Source organism: Perissodus microlepis, chromosome 4, assembly GCF_051167445.1.
Source record: "Perissodus microlepis isolate ML-2025 ecotype Zambia chromosome 4, ASM5116744v1, whole genome shotgun sequence".
NCBI classification, from domain to species: Eukaryota; Metazoa; Chordata; class Actinopteri; order Cichliformes; family Cichlidae; genus Perissodus; species Perissodus microlepis.
This window is the reverse complement of record NC_140464.1, coordinates 14,287,524-14,306,808: the sequence shown is the minus strand read 5'-3', so window position 1 is coordinate 14,306,808 and position 19,285 is coordinate 14,287,524. Positions and strand designations below refer to the sequence as shown.

General features: G+C 41.2%; 2 protein-coding genes across 2 annotated transcripts in view; both read right to left on the bottom strand.

Moving 5' to 3' along the window:
• Nucleotides 1-26: 26 nt before the first annotated feature.
• Nucleotides 27-4,438, bottom strand: pam16 (presequence translocase associated motor 16). Its single transcript, XM_084925954.1, has 5 exons — nt 4,321-4,438; nt 3,914-3,998; nt 2,241-2,377; nt 1,723-1,788; nt 27-196 (listed from the first exon to the last, which is right to left on the bottom strand). Exons 1-5 carry the CDS (start codon nt 4,321-4,323, stop codon nt 107-109), a joined length of 381 nt encoding a protein of 126 aa, XP_084782080.1. The 5' UTR covers nt 4,324-4,438; the 3' UTR covers nt 27-106.
• Nucleotides 4,439-5,192: 754 nt separating this feature from the next.
• coro7 (coronin 7) overlaps nt 5,193-19,285 on the bottom strand; it is a 111,518-nt gene continuing 97,425 nt past the window's right edge. The window contains exons 10-28 of the mRNA XM_084925937.1: nt 12,177-12,231; nt 12,014-12,071; nt 11,769-11,914; nt 11,570-11,668; nt 11,386-11,490; nt 11,115-11,274; nt 10,819-10,994; nt 10,570-10,678; nt 10,400-10,486; nt 9,819-9,961; nt 9,492-9,596; nt 9,078-9,163; nt 8,834-8,975; nt 8,662-8,751; nt 8,445-8,561; nt 8,173-8,308; nt 7,945-8,036; nt 7,742-7,828; nt 5,193-6,781 (exon numbers count right to left, since the gene is read on the bottom strand). Of these exons, the coding sequence (XP_084782063.1) occupies nt 6,773-6,781; nt 7,742-7,828; nt 7,945-8,036; nt 8,173-8,308; nt 8,445-8,561; nt 8,662-8,751; nt 8,834-8,975; nt 9,078-9,163; nt 9,492-9,596; nt 9,819-9,961; nt 10,400-10,486; nt 10,570-10,678; nt 10,819-10,994; nt 11,115-11,274; nt 11,386-11,490; nt 11,570-11,668; nt 11,769-11,914; nt 12,014-12,071; nt 12,177-12,231 (2,002 nt within the window). The 3' untranslated portion in view covers nt 5,193-6,772. The remainder of the gene's footprint in view (nt 6,782-7,741; nt 7,829-7,944; nt 8,037-8,172; nt 8,309-8,444; nt 8,562-8,661; nt 8,752-8,833; nt 8,976-9,077; nt 9,164-9,491; nt 9,597-9,818; nt 9,962-10,399; nt 10,487-10,569; nt 10,679-10,818; nt 10,995-11,114; nt 11,275-11,385; nt 11,491-11,569; nt 11,669-11,768; nt 11,915-12,013; nt 12,072-12,176; nt 12,232-19,285) is intronic.

The window sequence follows — 19,285 nt, the reverse complement described above, 5'->3', positions numbered from 1 at the left end:
GGAAAAAAGTGTCACAAAGTCAAAACTAGAGAAAAGGAGAAGACTTTTAATTGGGTTATAATTTACAGAGGATGGGGAGAGGAAAGACCGGGCATCGCTTTGTCCTTCATGTTTCCGTGTTCTGCTGTGATTGCTGCTTTTCTTCTTTTTTCTGTATACTTAGTTCCTCGTCCAGACGCTCTTTTGCTCGCACCACCTACACACAAACAATAACAGTGATGACAAAGAGAAAGAGGTGACTTCAATGTTTTTAAAATACAAATTAGTCACAGTAAAGAGGAAGTACCGAGCAACTGACTGAACGTCAAACATTACTCATTACAAAGAGTCGACTCCACCTACGTGTTACTTGATATTCAATGAGAAGACTAAAATAGGAGTGAGAAGTCTGTATTTGCACATCTGTCATAGAAACTATCAGGGCTGGTCCTGAGAGCGAAAAAAAAACGCTGAGCTTTCAAACATGAACTTTGGTCCGACCTGACCAGTCAGCCAGTGAAATCTGCCCCACAGTGACTTTTCTGTCTTTAGCCTGTGGCAATTCTTTTTTTCTTGTGAACATAGTGGAGTTTTTAAATCAAGTTGCCACTACAACCGTTTGCATCGTAACTGGAACGGACACATTTTGATGCCTTCAGGTTAAAAATTCAGAGAAAATAAGCAAAGATAGATCGATATTATCTATTTTTTGCATGTTAATCTAGAAATTTTAAAAGTTTAGGAAACAGAAAAATAGAAGATAAAAGTTTTGGAAGTTACAAGTACACAAAAAACCAAAAACAAAAAAATGAGGAAGAGGGAAAATACTTTCCCACAGCACTGTGCGCTCACCATGGAGAGGATTCACTCAATGTGAATGATTAATATAGTAAACAGTGTATTTATAATTTAATTAAAAAATATATTAAAACAGGTATTTTGAACACAAACAGCATCTCTGAGAATAAACAGTTTCTGAGGGAATCTGTCAGCATCAGAGTCATTTCACATCATCACTCTTTAGTTCAGTCTGATCAGACTGGTTAGTTTTCCCTCAGGAACTAAACAGCTCGTATGGCCAGTTAACTTTGTATTGTGGAAGAAGGCAGGGCACTGAAACCTGCAACCGTCACAATATCTGTACTACATGATCAACATGAACTACTTTATTCTGCCGAGTGTTTTCCCCAAGCAAAGTGTGAATGAGCGGAAATTCAACACAAAGAGCAAAGTTATGGTTTTGGTGTATTTCTATCATTTCCACCATTATGAGCAAATGCCAGCTCTGATGTTGTGCCACTTTAAATTGACATGATATATATCTTTTATTTCGATACTTCCTCAGTTCTCAGACACATCTGACCAATAAGTGGAGCAAATGTTCTCAGCCTCTTGGTAGAGATTCCTTTTGGTTTGTTTGGATTTGTCGTTGCATCATCAAAACCCAAGAGAACAGCAAAAAAGGGTGAAAATGCCTTTTGCAACAGTTTAGAAAACCTTTTAGAACAGCTAGCTCTGTCTACACAATATCTGGCACCAGAAAGATCCGAGTTTGAGACTCAAAACTCTGACACCTACAGGTATAAAATTGTACTTTTTAATTATTTATTTATTTTTTGGTGCTGATTTCATATTTAGACAAGCAAAAACAATGTACCAATTTTTATGTTCATGCTGCCTTAACTGTACACATTTAAAAAAATGTCTGGAAAGTGAAAGTGAATGCAGGTTTAGAGTACTTACTTTTGACTGTAGGTAAAAGGAACCGCCCACTGACTTGTCATTGACTTTAAAAAGGTGCTCGTAGTTCTGGTGAAGAGAAATGCTTCGGTGTTAGTATTCTAGTGACAGCATCTGACTCCATTTAATTATTCCCAGCAGAAACACACACTTTTTAACCAAATATTCTATCAAATCACATCAATGACATGACATCAGAGATTCAGAAGTAAAAGAAAAGTACTTCAGCTTGCCATGTATTGTTGATGGGAATTATCATGTAAAATATACCCGATGTTAGTGTTCTAGTGTTAAGCAAACGCTAAAAAAAATTCCATTACTTGATGACCACTTTAGAGATGGTTTACCTTCCATGCAATCTTTGACCGTAAACTAACCAAACTACTGTATTTGTTTTAATAACTGTGTAAGAGTAAAAAGCTTCCACATCAGATGGTATTTAAAAAAAAAAAGCTTCTAAGATCTCCAGACCAATTTCAACCTTTCAAAAGGATCTAAAAGGATCACTAGTGTGACTGTACCTTCTGAATCTCTTCAGGGCTAAGTTTGGAGATATTGAGGATCTGCTGGGCCTCTTGCAAACTAATTCCAGTGATGCTGGAGGCTGCGGCCGACTCCTGACCCGAACGGCCCCTGGCCTGCGCTGCAGCTTGACTGGCTGTGTAGCAAACCACAACAAAAACAAATGTGATTCACATGCACACAGACATGCATACACCTACCTGCCACTTAGGTACATTAGTTCCCATTAATTAACGCCAGGATCTATCTAATCAGCCAATTACATGGCAACAACTCAATGCACTGAGACATGCAGATGTTGTCAAGATGACATGCTGAAGTTCAAATATTGCATGCTGATCTACTATGATTTTCGCACATAACCATACGTAGGGTTTACGGAGAATGTTAAAAAATGAGAAAATATCCAGGCTGATGTCTAGGTGAAAGTACTTTGCTGATGCCAGAGGCCATCAACATTGAGAATGGGAAGACTTTGTATCCACATGTGTAGTTTAACGCATCTAGTTGTTTTCTAGTTTGCAGTTTAGTCCTTGGTTTCTTAGTCCCTTTTGTCATCTCTCCCTGGTCCGTGTGTCTACCTGTCATGTTTCATGTCTCTGGTTAAGTTAAGTTCATGTTCTATCTCCATGTCTATGTCTCTGTGTTTCCTGTTTTATTTTGAAAGAGTATGGTGTTCTTTGTTCATTGTAGTTAGTGTTACTCTCCCCTGTATTGTCATTATGTTTCCTTCTAGTCAGCTGTGTTCTCATGTGTCTCCACTTCCCCTGATCACCTCATGTATGTATTTAAGTCCTCAGTCTTCCTTTGTTCGTCGCCGCGTCGTCTGTTCAACTTCCACCATGTTACGCCAGGTTTCAGGACTCTGTGCTGGTCATGTCCATGTTACTTACGTATATACGTTTCATAGTTCCTTGTTGTTCCAGCACAGAGTCCTGTTCACAGTTGCCTCCGTCATGTGCATCATTGTCACCCTGTCTTAGCCTTCCCTGCTGTCTGAGTTAAGTGTCAGTTCTTAGTTTTCCCAGTTCAGCTTCTAGTTTAGTTTTGCTTCAGTGCTTTCTGTTGTTTGCCACGTTAATCAGCCCAAATAAAGGCTCGCTTTTCGTTTCAAGTTCGGTACCGTCTCCTCGTCTGTGTCTGCACCTGCACCTGGAACCTCACACTCCCACACTCGGTCCGCCCACCGCAGACCGTGACATCATCAAAGCTTGAAGTAGGTGGGCTACAGCAGCAGAAGACAACACCGGCTGCTAATTTAGTATTTTTGCTGACCATGTCCATACCTCCCTGCTTCCAACAGTCCTCAGAACTAAATCCAATAGAGAACTGATCTAAGGAATATTTACAGCAGCTTCGTGAACCTATGCCATGAAGAATTAAAGGCAGACCTGAGGCCATTTAACATGTAATGGTGATAAAAAAAAATGCTGATCAGACTTGTGACTTTGTGTGCAACATCTGTCTGAAAATTACAAAATGTGCTTCTATCTAAGGTAACTAAAACTATAACGGTGTGCACAATTTACCTTACAGCCAGGTGTGGCCCTATATTACTCAAAGTAAACTGATACTTCTTATATTACCTTATGCTAGGTGTTAAACTAGGTTAGTACTTTGTAACAATGTATTCTGCGCAAGAATCGAATAATCGACTAACTCCGGGTCATACCTGCGTATTCTTGTCGCAAAGCACGAGCGAATGCACGTCCCACCACCTGAACTCCCATCACCACGATTTGTGCGAGATATTTAGCCTACAACAGGAGAAAAAAGACATCAAGAATGACAGAGTTAATCACAAAAAACACCCAGAAGTGACTTTACAGTCAACAACACCTGCATTACATCTGTAAACAGCGACACGCTTTCCACACACGTCTACATCCTTTCTGGATGTGACTTTACTAAAAACTGTTTAAATTTAACCCTAAATTAAATTAAAGACCTCTCAGCGAAGAGGAGGCACAGCTGTCTTACGTCTTATGTGCGACAAACACACAAGGGAAGCTACCGGAATAACCGCAGTCTCTAACAGTGTTGGCACATTAACACAAAAAGTATCAAATGTACTCTTACCATGTTATAATAATAACAATAATAATATTAATAAAGCTTCAGCTAACAGCACGTCTCTTCTGTTTTCACAAGCACGCTGAAGGTTACAGACAGGTCAGAGTTCAAGGAAGAGTCGACAATATCAAATTGAAGACGGCTCGGCTGGACGGAGAAAAAATTAACACTGACACCTGCTGGTCGGGAAGTCTAAGTGCAGTTTTCATTCAAAACAGTAAGACGAGTATACATGACTAAACTCTACTGATTAAAATAAATATGTTGGTAAATGTTCCTTGACACTGTATAATGAGCAATAAAAGAATTCAATAACTTAAGTGCTAAAAAAATAACTGTATGTTGAAAAACGCAGCTTATAAACTGTTTGACTCACAAGAAAAAATGGGATATTGGTGTTGTGAATTAACACAGGACGGAAAAAGTCAGGCCAAACAAAATAAAGTACATATGAAGTTATAATGAACTGAAGCTGCAAATACAGTTTAACTGAGCTACTGTTAACCATCATGAGCATGAATTATATGGTACTTGGGGCTTTTAATTATTTCTTTTACTGGGCGTTCCAACAGGATAATGCTTCCAAACTCATATCAGGATAAAGTAGGCTAACATTAAACTTCTGGAATAGCCTTCCCAAAACCCAAATCTCAAACCTATTTATATTTGTGGATTAGATTTAAAAGTTATGTCCAATTTAAACTAACTCTACCAATTCTGCCAAGTACAGTGGTCAAAAATTCAGCTAGAATTATCCCAGAAGCTTATTGATGGAAACCTTGCTAAGGGACATTAAACCAAATGTTAGTGGGGATTTAAAAAAAAAAAAAAAATCACATATCTACTAGTTTTCTTAGTCATACAGAGACAAGCAGAAATGAGTTTAAAAGGTGTTTATTGCAAGACAATGTTGAAAAAAGTAAGACAGAAACAAAACAAAGCTTTACTCACTGTATAAAAACAAATGGAAGGCAAGTTTATCTGATCCAAAAGTAGGAAGAAAAAAGTATGGCCTTTGAGAATCACTAGCACTTACAGTATACATCACAAAAAACCTGACGACACCTAAGCAAAGTAAACATTTCGGTCCATCAGAGGTTGTAAACAAACTTTGTGAGATCAAGCCTGAATTACTGAAGATACCGCTGTAGCTCTACAAAGAAACTACATGACGGCTGCATTGTAAATTATTAATACTGTACTGTTGTCTAATTAACACCATCATAAGTTGTTAGTAGGAAAAATTAGATACTAAAATTAGCTCATTTAATGAGGGAGATCCCCGAAACAGTCAGAACACCGACAAGAGTCTAAATTAAAAGTTAATCTACCCGATAAATAAAAAGAAAGACACAATCATCCTTAAGTATATAAAGCCCTGTCTTAAAACTCAAAGGGAAGTGGTTTATTTGTATTGACCTTTGATCACCAACTATGAGACTACTACTGGCCATAAATTGAATCATATGTACCTGGCACCTAATTATGCTAGAATGGCTTCCGAGGCTAATATCAGCTAATAAAGAGAAGATAACGTAATGCTGCTGTAAATAGAAACTCCAGCTCATGGCTAAACATGAAAACTGGCGACCCTGTTTTATCCTCAGCGTGGATTTTTGCTGCTAAACTTGTGCTTGTGCATGTGTGAGCGTGTGGATTTAACCCAACTTAACAGGAAGACAAGTGGTTTTATCAGCTGGGTGATGTAAAAATCTTCTTTTTTTTTGCCATATAACATTTTTTATTGCAGAGCTGAGCGCGCTGCCATGACTGGCCAGTATAAAATACAAGCAGTGGTCCACTGTGTAGGTACAGGTTGTTTTTTGACATGTAAACCTAAACAAACATTTTCTTTTTTTGTTGTTTTGTACTTCAGGATACTGCCAGTGTGTATCACATTATCAAACCATGATCACACAGAGAGAAAAACAGATGAAAAGTACATGTGTGATATTTAAAACTTGCTTGGTGTGAGAGTAAACCACGGGTCGGCCTGGTTTTGAGCACTCAGAGTTAACTGGTAATGTAGCATATAGCACTATTATTGTTCCTATGATTGTTCTAAAGCAATATGACTGAGATGGCTTCACTGTATATCCTGATAAATATTGCTGTTCTGGATGGTGATTTTTTCCCCACTAATACTGTGAAAAGAGTGATACTATTTCTTTATGTTCTTTATGTTTTTAACCCAGAATGATTTCAAAAAATCAAATTTGATGATATAGAGATCAACAGATGATATCATGCATACAGTACTGAAACCAGAAGGTTGTACAGAAGATTAGCATTTTTTTTTTCCAAAAAAAGATGGAGTTATTGTGCAGTAATGATGCAGCAATCTGTGTGTGCTCAGTAGGCTGAGATGTATGCTGATGAAGTGACTGGCAATATAACACTGGAGCTGTTCTCCTCTGTCTGCTGTTGGCACGGCGACTGGACCAAAGGCACATCCTCATTAATCGTCCTAAATGAAAAAGAAACAAAAGTTAGCAAAAGTACAACCCTGGCTTGCAACTTGCCTTCAGTCTCTACTGACCCTTCTGTCTGACAGTAATCACAGCAAACTATTTAATGCATTTAAAAAAGTGTTGACAGAACATCCATGTTTATTGGTCATAAAGCTTTCTGGGTCAGCTGCAAGGGAATAGAAATCTGAATTTACCTCTTCAACACCAAGCTAAAAACAGCAGAACACCTGACTGTCACAGTGTAACACAAAGTCACTTAAACTTCAGTGATAGCAATCTATCCAGTTAGGATGCATAAGCTATTGTGACTCATTGTGCATCGCATCTGCTTTGGTGCAAATTAAAGTGAAAACAGGTGCGCTGGAGAGGAAACAAGACATCCATAAAAATGGGATGTTTTTAATCATTTTTAGCCTTTATTGCACAGGACAGTAGAGAGCGGACAGGAAGGAATGACAGGAAATGACACCCAGGCCTCTGCAGCCTTTTGACCCACAGATGCTCAATCAGATGAGAGTTATAGTGGCCTAAAAGGGAATGGTTTTGCAGGTGGTGCCGACACACCACGGTGCTCTCCTTATCAACTCCTGACTGATTTTTCTCGAGTTTTGCGCTGTCATTACTGGTAACACGAGATGGTACCTGCAGCTCGTTCAGGTTGCTCAGGTTGTCCGGCTTCTCCCGATTGTTTTCCGTGCCTCCCAGCACAGTTTCCAAAGTGTTGAGGGTGTGTTACACAATGTTGCATAGTGCACCTGTTGTCACTTTAATTTGAGCCAAAACAAGTGAAACAGTGGTTTACGCTTCCTAACTGCAGAGATTGATGCTCCTTGAGTTTGACTGACTAAGTGTGTTCCTGTTAGTTCAACATCAGCATTTTTTGAACCAATCAGTATTTATTCAGAAAGAAAGAAACATCAAAGTCACACATTCATATTTTGATCACATTCACTTACCCACTCATCTTCATCCACCCCCTCGTAGGACTCTTGTGGTAGTGGGTCATCCATATTTCCCAGCTTAGCCACCATGGCATTCAGAAGCTGGATCACACACACATATTTATTAATAATTTATTACGTTCTGAATAAGTATTAAGTACTTAAACTTTGGAGATCTATTCGAAATAAAAGTATACAGTATTTGAGCTTCTTTTCACCTCGTCTTTCTTCTGTTCATCAGTCTTTTCCTCCAGGTAAACAGACGAGGGAAGGTATTTCCTCACTGGAGCCTCTTTGGGGGCCTCACTCACTAGAGGAGGGGGAATAAACATACCAAGACATGTCTAGTGCTGACACGCAGACTGTAGATGTAAGAATCTTGATTTGGAGTGACAGGCATGCTAGATAAGGGCATGTGTGTGTATGTTTTGTGTCGTTGCCTGCACCTGGCGTCATGTCTTTAGGCTTCAAGCTGATCTTTTTGTGTTGGCCGTTGGAACCGGAGAGCCAGGCAGAGCCAGTAAGTGCTGGTTCCCACCACACCGCTGTGTCTGAGTACACATCATCCTGGAAAAACTCTTTCTGGAGACACAAAAAAGCCATACACAATTAGGTATACAGCGTCTAGTAAGAGCTACAGTTACTTTTTAGAAAAAGCATCAGGAGGGGAAAGCATGTAATGTTCCAAAGTGGCCACAAGGTGATGCAGTTGGCTCACCTTGACCCTTGGCACTTTGAAGGCCACTGGCTCTATGGTTGTCTTGGTGAGCATCAGTCCTACAGCTACCTCCACATCGCGAACATTGCACTCAGTCTTAGGCAGAAAGGCCAAACCCTGCAAACAGGAAACATTTTGATTTAGTTCAACGATATCCAGTTAACTTAAAAAGAAGCGGAAAACAATGAATGAAACATAAAGGGAGTGATTGTGACACCTTATGTGGTTCGGGAGAATTGAAACTGCTGCACTCAATAAAATATGGATCTTCAGGGACGATCTCATAAATGTACACTCTGGTGTCACCCTGATAAAGAAACACAGTCAGGTTAATCTTATTTCATGGAACAATGGCTGTGGAGAGTAAATATTTCTGTTTGTGTGCTCACTTTTCCAGTTAGGATGACGACACTGGTGTCGGGGTCATAGTATGGGATCAGTGTGGAAGGGGAGACGTTTACAGGAACACTGGATACGGCCCCGGAGGACAGGGAGCTAGCAGAGTACAGGTACAGTCCTCTCTCACTGCGACTGTAGAAGAAGGAAAAGAGTGAGTAGACAAGTTCTCCTGTGACTTTCTCGTTGGTGCTCCAACAACCTGCCTGCTTAAAAACTCTCTGACATTTGCAGTACCTGTCAAATCCAGACACCAGCAAGTACTTGCCATCACAGACCCACACCACACGAGCTCCCCTGTGGCCCTCAGGCCCCGGGCCCTCCTGAAAGAAGAGCGAAATTAACATGTAAGTGTCTGTCGGTGTCCCCAGATAGGCAGACTTAACAACTTAATGGCTTGAAGGAAATCTGAGCACCTGGAGAAAATACATGCAAGCATTTCTTTGAGCTGTAAATCATGTGAAACTACTGTAGTAGAGCCCAAGAATATCAAATATAGAGCTGGAAATGAGCACAACAGGTCGATATGTTGTAGGAGTCTGTTTCTTAGTGTACTAGAATTCAAAAATGAGGCTCAGATGTGTGGATTTGTCCGATCTTATCCGATTTTCACAAAACACAAATCATTTCTAGAAAGTTGGTGATACACACCTGCACAGGTGAAGTGGATTTGCGAGGATCGTAGATACGAACTTTCCCATCCTTGCAAACTGTAGCCAGAAGCTTCCCATCTGGGCTCCACGCCATGCCAAACACCTGATGAGATCCACAAAGAGGAGCACAAGAGAAGATGAAGAAGAAATCAGGAATTTTAAGATGATCAGGTTTTCATCAGGACATTGTATGGAAACTGATCCAGATATCCAAGTAGGTGCAGACAGTCTGCACATACGGCATCATTTTCTTTGGCTTCTTAAACACAGAATGAAATCACAAAGTGTTTCTGTATTTAACCTCATGTACATCTTGATCACTCACCTGGTCCTGGTGTCCATCGAGAACTTTGACTTGTTTTCCGGTCTCTAGGTTCCACAGTCTGACTGTGAGATCATATGATGAAGAAACCAGGAGTCCACTGGCCAGAGGGTGGAACGTGATGGAGTAGATTTTCTCTGTGTGGCCTGCAAAGTGTCGCCTCAGAAGTCAGTATTGTCTGTAATCTTGTTAAGGAGCGTGGTGGGAATTTCTTTTTGAACTACTTTTGAAACTCCTTTAAAATTGTGTTCCTTTGAAATACTTTTACATTGGATGTCCTCACTTTAACTTTGATGCAATCTCAGGTACCGTCGATAACATCACAATGTAACCAAAGCACAAAATAACTGGTATCACTGCAGTTAGGACCTCCTTCACCAGGCTCTCTACTAACTGACTGCTCGCAGTCAGTGGCAGTTTGGCTAAAGTTCTGCCTTTTCAGTAAAGAAATGCACCACACGCACTCTTAGATCATCTCTCTTTTTCTGTAAACTACAGATTGGAGGGAATGCAAAGTGTATTGCAAGGGAACACGCAGTACAAACATCTGCATACCTTCTAACTTGCAATAAATAAAACTCTACCTTGCATGATGATCTTAGGTTCAGTTAGGGTCTCTTTCAACCCGCCTTCTGGTACTTGCCAAACCCGGATCTTAGCATCATCACCAGCTAGCATGCACAGAGAGAGAGACAAGCAGGTTAAATACACACTGAGACACTTCCAATTTACCCTAAAGTGCATATGCACTCACCGACAGCAAGTCTGTGTGTGTCAAAGGGGTCCCAAGCAAAGTCAGCCACATTGACAGAGTTTTGGATGGTGGGCAGGGCTGTATCTGGAAGTTTGCCAGGCTGGGAGCGCTGAGGAAAGGATTAAAAATACTCACACACATAGATACAGCACACAAATGTCTAATTTCTCAATATAACTAACTACAGGGGAAAACGGGATCTGCAGTTTTATTAAACAACATCCCTCTATTTTTCTTCTGCTGCTGTACCTCAAATACGGCAATCTGTCCCCCGGAGATGGCGAGGGGCACTGCCACACGTTGGCGGTTGACACAGAAGCCGTCACACTCGCCAGGTGTGGTCAGGTTGAGGCCACGGATGTTGGTGATGTGCGTGTCCCGGTGCATGACTGTCCCCTGGATATGACGGAACTTGGAAGTTGGCCCTGAATAAAAAAATAACAATAATTCAATATTAACAGCTTACTGTGTAAAGAAAGATAAAACACCAACATGGGTAAGGAGAAATTAAGAGTGCGCGTTTGTGTTTTTTAATTTGTTTTTACCCATCAGGCTTTGGAAAGCCTTGGCACTCTGGCTGGGACTGGGGCTGGGAACAAAGCCTGAGGAGAGGCCGGAGGTGGAGGAAGGAGAGCGAGACGGTGCGGCGCTGCTGCTGGGAGTGCTCAGAGGACTGCTGGAGGTAGAGCAGTCGCGAGCTTGATCCTGTGGGGAAGAGAGATGGGATTACTATCCTCAATCCACTGGTATTTTAAAAAGAAAATCCAGTTTAAATTGGGAGATTTTGCCCATCTTTTGAATAATTGTGCATCTCACCTCCTTGCTCCCTCCACTGGCCACTTCCTTTTTTGCAGGTGTCTGTTTTGCTGGTGCTGCCTTTTGTTTGGGACGTTTGTCTGGGTGCAGGCTAACTCTCTCCATCTACAATAAAACGAACAGCTTGAGCTTCCTGTGCAGCGTGAAGACTGGATTAAGCTTTTTGAAAATAGGGATCTCGTACCTGCTTGTTCTCTCCCTTCCACCACTCCTCAGCAGACATGGCTGGGGTTGTGCCCACCGTGTCTGGGTAAAGGTCGTCATGAAACTCGTGACCTGAATTCTGGAAGACAAAAAAATGAAGCACAAGCAAACACTGAGAACTTAAAATAAGTCCATCACCTTTATTTGCGAGCTGTAAGTATTGCTGTGCATCTACACACCTTGCGAGGGACCTGATAGCTGATCGGCAGGATGCAGCTGTCTGTCAGCTGAAGCACACGCACAACTTCGCAGGACATCACATCCAAGGCAAGCTTGGGGACCAGGGCAACGCCTTTTGTTGAGGTATCCGTCAGACAGTGGCTGACTATGGATGTGAGAATTAGAAGAAGAGATGGATCAGGATACTAGGAAAGACGACTGGTTGTGACATCTGTACAGAGACAGATAACAAACAGCGCTTCACCTTGAGAGAGGAAAGGCTCGGAGGAAGAGACTTCAAAGCAATCGATCCCAGTGTTTCCCTGCATAAGAATCAGAGAGGTGATGTTAATGGTGTGGTTATTCCAGCTGATATTTAAAAACATAACCAATAATAACAAATTTAATATCCAAGCATATATTTTTACCATGCCAGCCAGTAGAAGCAGACCTGTGTCCTCATCAAATAGTGGGATCAGTGTCCTGAAAGAAAAGAGACAAGAGAGAAAGAGACATTAGAAGCTGACATTCAAAATGATATACACATTTGCTTGGTAAATGAAAGGGCGCTGGTTCAAATCCCTTCAGGGTTGGGTCAGGAAGGCATAAGATTCTGCTACAACAAAGCAGGGGGAGCTACCTGCTATGGCAATCCTCTGTCTCTGGCTCAGCAGAGAGTGGCTTGTCATTCAAAATTATATACACTCAAGTCCTCTTTGGGTTTAAGCATTAGTGAGCTGCCACTAGATGGTGTAGTAGGCCCATTTTTTTGGTAAAGGAGGCAGTAGAGTCCTGAGGCTAGCTACGGCTCTGAGAGATCTGAGAAACCAGTATTTTCTCACTATTCACGTTGAACATGGAATAATTTACAGAAAAGCCTAAATTTGTCGGTGAATTTAAAAGCATAATAAGGAATGCAGTGATGGAGACTTTCTTGCAGATGTTTCTTTTGAGAAGCTGTTTAATATTTGGAAGTTTTTTTTTTAAAATATGTGTTTGTATTTTTTATATTGTGAATTTATATTTTTGTTGCATTTGCAGCTTTTTAGAGACACTTCGGTTATATAGTTGTAACTTTGGCCAGGTTTTGGTCTCAGTGGGACTTCTTGGTAAAATAAATTTAATAATAACATGACTTGTTACAGCATTAAAACCAACAAGGTTGTGACGATAAGTAATGAGAGGAGAGGAGACCATGAGGCAAATGCCGGACATTCCAAATGTTATTTAAAAATGCAAAACATTACTGGAGGTGAGCGGGGAGGAGAACTGGAACTGGGAACAAGTTTCGTAGTTTATCAACATTATGATTTGTTAGATTAAAAAGATTTTTTTAAATCTCCAAATTCAGCTTTTATTATCAACACTTTTTCATTAATGTTTTGTTCAAACTTTCTAGTTCAACCTTGACCTTTCACCCATGCACGCTGAAAACAAGGCCACAGTCACCTGCCTTCTCTCATGATTTGAGTTAAGAAGATTGAGGGCTGCGGAAACTGAGCGAGCCATATTAATCAGCAAGGAAAGGACAATTGGATGTGGTGACCAAACAGGAAACACTTGCGCAAACACTGGCAATGCTGACAAACATCTCCTGTTCTCCACCTCGGTGTCTGCTCTTAAATCTCCATTTCCAGTTTAGCTTCCAGGGCCGGTCACAGACGGGACAAGAGGACAGGGAGTGCTGGCTGATCCAACCGCTTCCCATTACAGACCACGGATAGTCTGATTGAAGTGGAGAGGCAGTCCGAATGATTGGTTTATGATGAAGACTTTGTGTAATGGTGCTATTCCGGGGGAACGCCACTTGGCTGCCTGCACATCAACTGAGACTGACAGACTGGTGATGTAATGCTTCAACTATGACAGCATAATGACAGACTTAGTTTGGGTATCTTAAGTGACAGGGAACGGAGACACGCGAGGGTTTATCGTGTGTACATGTGCGAGAGGTTCCAGAGAAAGAATGTATTTTGGATGAATTTGAGAATGGAGTTTGACGGCCACAGACTTTAACAGTTTAGCTAAGAAACTTGGTTTGCAGTGCTATCAAACAGGTGATCACACACCCACTTTATATTATATTACTCTGCACTCACCCATTTCCTCTGTGGCCTTTTTCTTTCCACTGATGCGCTGCTACTTTCTAATCTATAACTAGTTTCATGCAAAAATTCAATAAATAAAAGCATTGCTCCTTGTGCCAAAAAGCTGGCACCGCCATGGCACCACAAAATTGCCGGTCCCAACATTGAACCCCATGACGTCAATAGCTAAGAGTCCTCTATGATTTTCTTCCCATACAAAGTATTCGGCTCTTAAACCTGTTGAAATATCAGCTGCTTCGCAAAAGCCACAAAGGCAGAAATGACCCAGCGCACATTAAGGAACATAATCTTTTAAAACCTTTTAAGATCAGTCGTCTCCCTCCAGAACAACGTGACTGTCATTTTAATGTTTTGTTCCTTAAATGTTTATCCAGTATGTGAAAGTCTTTTTTTTAACGAGTGTTCCCTGCTCTTCTCATCCTCTTATGATCTTTCTTTCTTTCTCTATCAAAAACTGGACGAGTATCAGACCTGTGACTTCTCTGTTCCCCCAACATCCCAGCCTTTATCTCAGGCCTGTTAAGTCAGCGAGGGGCAGCCACGCTTCATTAGGCCGACTCCGTGTTCCCATATCCGAGTCGCTCCACAGGGAGACCCTAAACACCTCCATTCCCACATCCCTCTCGCTGCCTGTCCTCCTGTCCCTCACCCGTTCAAGCCTTCCTCATTCAAAAACACAACCTTGCTTACAACCGTGAGCTCGCTTTGTCTTCCGCAATCCCAAATTATTTCTCCAAATTGCCTTCAGTTTTTCTGAGGTCTTATCTCTGGTTTTCTCACAGTAAAAGTACAAGTCAAACATCCACATAACAGGAGCGGAGCTTTATCACTGATAGCGGCCTGTGTTTACTGTCGTATTTCATGCTCCACCTCACCACAAGAGCATTTTCCCACACAGGAAAACTCACGCAAAGCATGCATGTGCATATTTACGCACACAGATTTACAAGATACACAGGCTAATTACGCAGCTTAATGATGTATGCATACATGTATTATTAATGACACAGTGCAGTTAGACTCACACCGGGCTAAGTGCGAGGACTGAGCTTGTTATGCAGATCTTGATCACACGGGCTGATTATGAATGAAAGGAAAACAATTACAGGGCTCATTCAGGAGAGGTGCGAGTGTAGCACTGAACGCAGCCAGACATGCTAATCCAGACATAAGACCTTTCCAGTGCTGGGTGTGTGCTTCCAAGTTAAAACCACATGCACTAATTAGCCATCAAATAATACCGTAAAAGAGAAAGAAAAAGAGAAACCCAAACGAGAAAACTTATTACGAGTTATTATAATATCAGCTGGAAAACATGACAACTCAGCAACCCCGCCTTGAAAGATTTAACTTTTGCCAGACTCTTCTCAGTCGCATCTACACCCACTAACATCTCAACACCTTTCAAACTCTTGCAATGATTTGCAATGAGCCGCCCGGTGCTCCCAAATCCCCCTGGCTTCAGTCTGTCACTGGGACTCTGCTCCTGTCAGAGTTTACACAAAGCAGAGCACAGAGAGCACGCCTCCTGTCTCGTCTGCCATCGCCTCACACTGCTGCCTCACGCAGGCCCAAATGAACCATCATAAAACAACCTTCTGCCCCATGACAGCAGCCTTCAACACCAGCAGATATGATGGGTATATTACCCCAGCCTACATCTGCGTGAGTGAGTCTGTGTGTGCGAGTGTGTGAGTCAGAATCAGCACAGGTTATTATTGTGAGAATGTGCTGTCATTTGATAATGTATGAGATAGTGTATTTTATTGGAATAACTGGCTAATGGAGGGCCAGACAAGCAGACATGTGGATGAAAGACAAGTGCAGAAATTGTGTGTGTGTGTGTGTGTGTTTGTATTTTTGGCGTGCATAAGATTTGGGAAGTGCATATAATTGGGCACCTGCAGCTAAAGTTGGAAAGAAACTTCAGGGTTGATGGAGTTCAACCAAGCAAAAATGTCCAGTCACTGAACATTAAGAATGGGCACAGCAATCAATTTACACACACACACACACAGTCCTTTCAGTAGCACACTGTGGTGCATTTTCTTGTACCATATGTTCTTCCGAAATATGAAAATGCACACCCACACAATGCTTGTGAGTGTGCAGGCACATCCAGTCACACCGATGCTATCAGACACACACAGTACTGTTACAGTAATAACGAGTATAGGTGGAGCTAATGGAAGCAGCCTGTGGAGGTATAATGTTATGGGTTGAGCTACGACCAGATCTGTATCACTCAAAGGGACCTTTCTCTGTTGTGTGAGATCACGGCCTTAAAGCTTGGCTAACCTTACTGCTATAAACACACACGCGCACAAAAACACACACACAGTAGACAGCTCAATAAGCTCCAGATGACAGGTAAGAGCTAGCCAGAAAGAGGAGGCCTTTGAGGAATATGAAACCAGCTCAGTTGTTGTAGTCTTATTCAGACTGGATGGACAAACACTCGAACTATTAACTATTTTATTGAAATTCGCCCTCTCGCTGCTGTTAATCCTTCTATAAAAGGGTTCTCCTTTTGTCCCTGTTTAAGTATTCTTCTTCATTTGAATTGAGAGGCTAATTGTAGAGGATGCTGTATGCTTGTAACCATGTGCTAGACCTATAAAATACTACTTTTCATGACGAGAACACTCAGATTTCACCAAGTTCCACCAGAAAAAAGCTATTTTGACTTTATCTTGAGTCACAGCAGTAGAGTGTGTCCACTGTAATGTTTGTATGCAATATAACCTGCCTTTTATTCACACCATCCACCCTACTCCCATCTTCTTTATCAGTGTCCTGGTTATGTCATCCCCGTCAGTGGGAGTGATGGGTGCAGTGCTATCTCTGAGTTCACAGATCAACAGACCCTTCACCCTCAATCAGCCCACTTTATCAGCCCACCTGCCTCTACAGACTGAAAGCTTCAGCTTGTCCATCTGTATCTGACTGCTTCACTGCAATCCTGCTGGTCAGCTATCTATTGGACTATTTGGCCACAAAGACTCTTGGGATAGGTCAGAGCACATTTTAGCAGTTTTGAATCACTGATTTTGAAGCATGAACGTGGTTTCCCCAGCAAATCTGAGAGATGGATCTACTTTTCACTGAAGTGTGGCTGTCAAGAAGCCATTCTTAAGGAAGGGAAATGGGGAGAAAAGACTGAGTCATGCCAAATTATACAAGAACGACTGAAAATCAGTGTCAACATATCTTATAAAGCGATGTATTCAAATTTTGAATTTTTGATAGAGAAGTACAACAGTGAGTGTCTACAGCCATCTGTAAAACACGGTGGAGGCTCTGACATGGTTTGGGGCTATATTTTAGCCAGTAGGTTTGGGAATCTTGTCAATATTGATGGAAATATGAACGCAGAAATGTACCATCAGATTTTTAATCCATCACTCAGTACCATCTGGAAACCATCTGATAGACAACAGCTTCATTTTTCAGCATGACAATGATCCCAAACACACCGCTCATGCAGTTAAAGCATGCCTGGATAGAAAAACACACAATGGAACCCTATCAGTCATGGACTGGCCTCCCCAGAACAAAAGGCTGAGCTGGCTTCATATTCCTCAAAGGCCTCCTCTTTCTGGGTAGCATTATATAATTGATCTTAGCTTTCATTCTATTAGCATGTTTGTTGAGCAGGTAGAAGGTTTACCCTGCAGACAAGCTTAGTTATTTGCATGTTAGCATGCTAATATGTCACTGTGTTACAAAGTACGGCAATTGTCATCAGTTTTGCAGGTTTGCAATCATAAGACGATGGATCAGCGATTCTACATTAGTTGTCCCCTGGACACTACAAATATCTGGGAAAAGGTTCATGACATCTGATATTGTTCTGAGTTTCACATAGAGCAGAATAGATACCATCACTTGTATGGCTGTAAAGTAACAGCTGTAATGACCGTAAAACCTTCAACTAGGTTTTAATTATACTTTTGACTTTATTCTATCTGTTCTCACATGTACAGACATAAAGTAGATTAATAATGTGGCATACGTACTGAAGTATAAAATTGATTTGTAAAAATATCTGGTGTGATAACCATCTGGCTGTAACTAAGAGCTGTATCTCCCATCTAAAAGTGTGACCATATAAGCACATGCTTTTCAGTTATTTTCACTATCTGATGAAGACAGTTCATATGACCGGCAGAATATCTACTTGTTCTCCTGATAACCTTGCCCTCTTCCTCTCTTTATTGTTTTCTGTGAAAGGGCACAACCTTCCTGTTCTAGTGTTATTACTTTTGTGTAAATGAGTTGGACACAGCTAATGGTTTTATGCACACTTGCGCTGCGGGCGTACGGGTGCTAACATTACCTCGACAATGAAGGGACTGGAGTGGAATAATCCACTGATATTAAATGGGATTCACAGAAGCTGTAAGCTTGTCTCCAGGATGGAAAATTTGAGGTTGGTTTATAACGTACTGCTAACGAAGTATGTGAAACTAAAGAAAAGGGAATACTTTTCATAGGAGATAATCCAAGTGAAAATGGATAATCATGGAAAAGATCACCTAAAAAGTCAACAAAAGCTTTGGAACAGACTAATGCTTTCAAACTATAGCACCACGATCCATCAAGGGTGCCAGACGCAGGCAAATAAACAATACATCAAAGCTGACGAACTCCGTCACCTTTGTAAACTGACACAGCAATCAAACCTGTGCGCTTTGTGTTGTCTCAATGTGCTTAGCAGTTTCCATTAGCAGCAACAGAGGATCCACAGGCTGCACCACAGAAGTAAAAGCAAAGGGTCACAGTGAGGCCGCTCGACTCACTCTGTATCATAGTTGTACTAGCCTTTAACTGAAATATATTCAACTGTCCTCACGTAACACTGTCCAAATTTATCTCATTCCCACAAGAGGAAACCAAAGTTTCAGCTCCGACCTTCTGATACTAAATACAGCACTGCACCGATAGACCACAGCATTAAAACCACGTTACTATCTCTGCGTAAGTCTCCCATCAGGCCATCAAAACTGATCTGATCCATCAAGGAGTGGACTCATCTTTGAAGATTCATCTCTTTTTCATGATCCAGTGATGCACTCTGTCCACTGAAAGAGGCAACTGCAAGGAAGCTACCATGACAGTCTGTAACAATGTTTTATATTTGCATTTTATTTATTTATACAACAGGGACGATACATATTAACGTTGCAGCATTAGAAAAATAGGCTTAGGTAGGTGATTTGTGTCAGAGTGGCATCTTCCAGCACACTTTGATTGGATACTGCATTCTACAGTCATGTCTGCAGCCATTAACATCTTTGACTCTTTATGCATGTTGAAAAGTGCAGTTGTAATTTAAAAATTAATGCTATTTACTCTAAAATCTATTTGTGGCTTGATTATTCTGGTTATTCTGTGTTTGTTTGTGATTTCCAGAAGTATTTTCAGAC

Bases quoted from the DNA above. Each gene is read 5' to 3' on its own strand.
- pam16 (XM_084925954.1), bottom strand. The intron at 1,789-2,240 runs GTACAGTCACAC...TCTCTTCACCAG, and splicing joins GCCCTGAAGAGATTCAGAAG to AACTACGAGCACCTTTTTAA. The intron at 197-1,722 runs GTAAGTACTCTA...GTTTGTGTGTAG, and splicing joins CCTTTTACCTACAGTCAAAA to GTGGTGCGAGCAAAAGAGCG.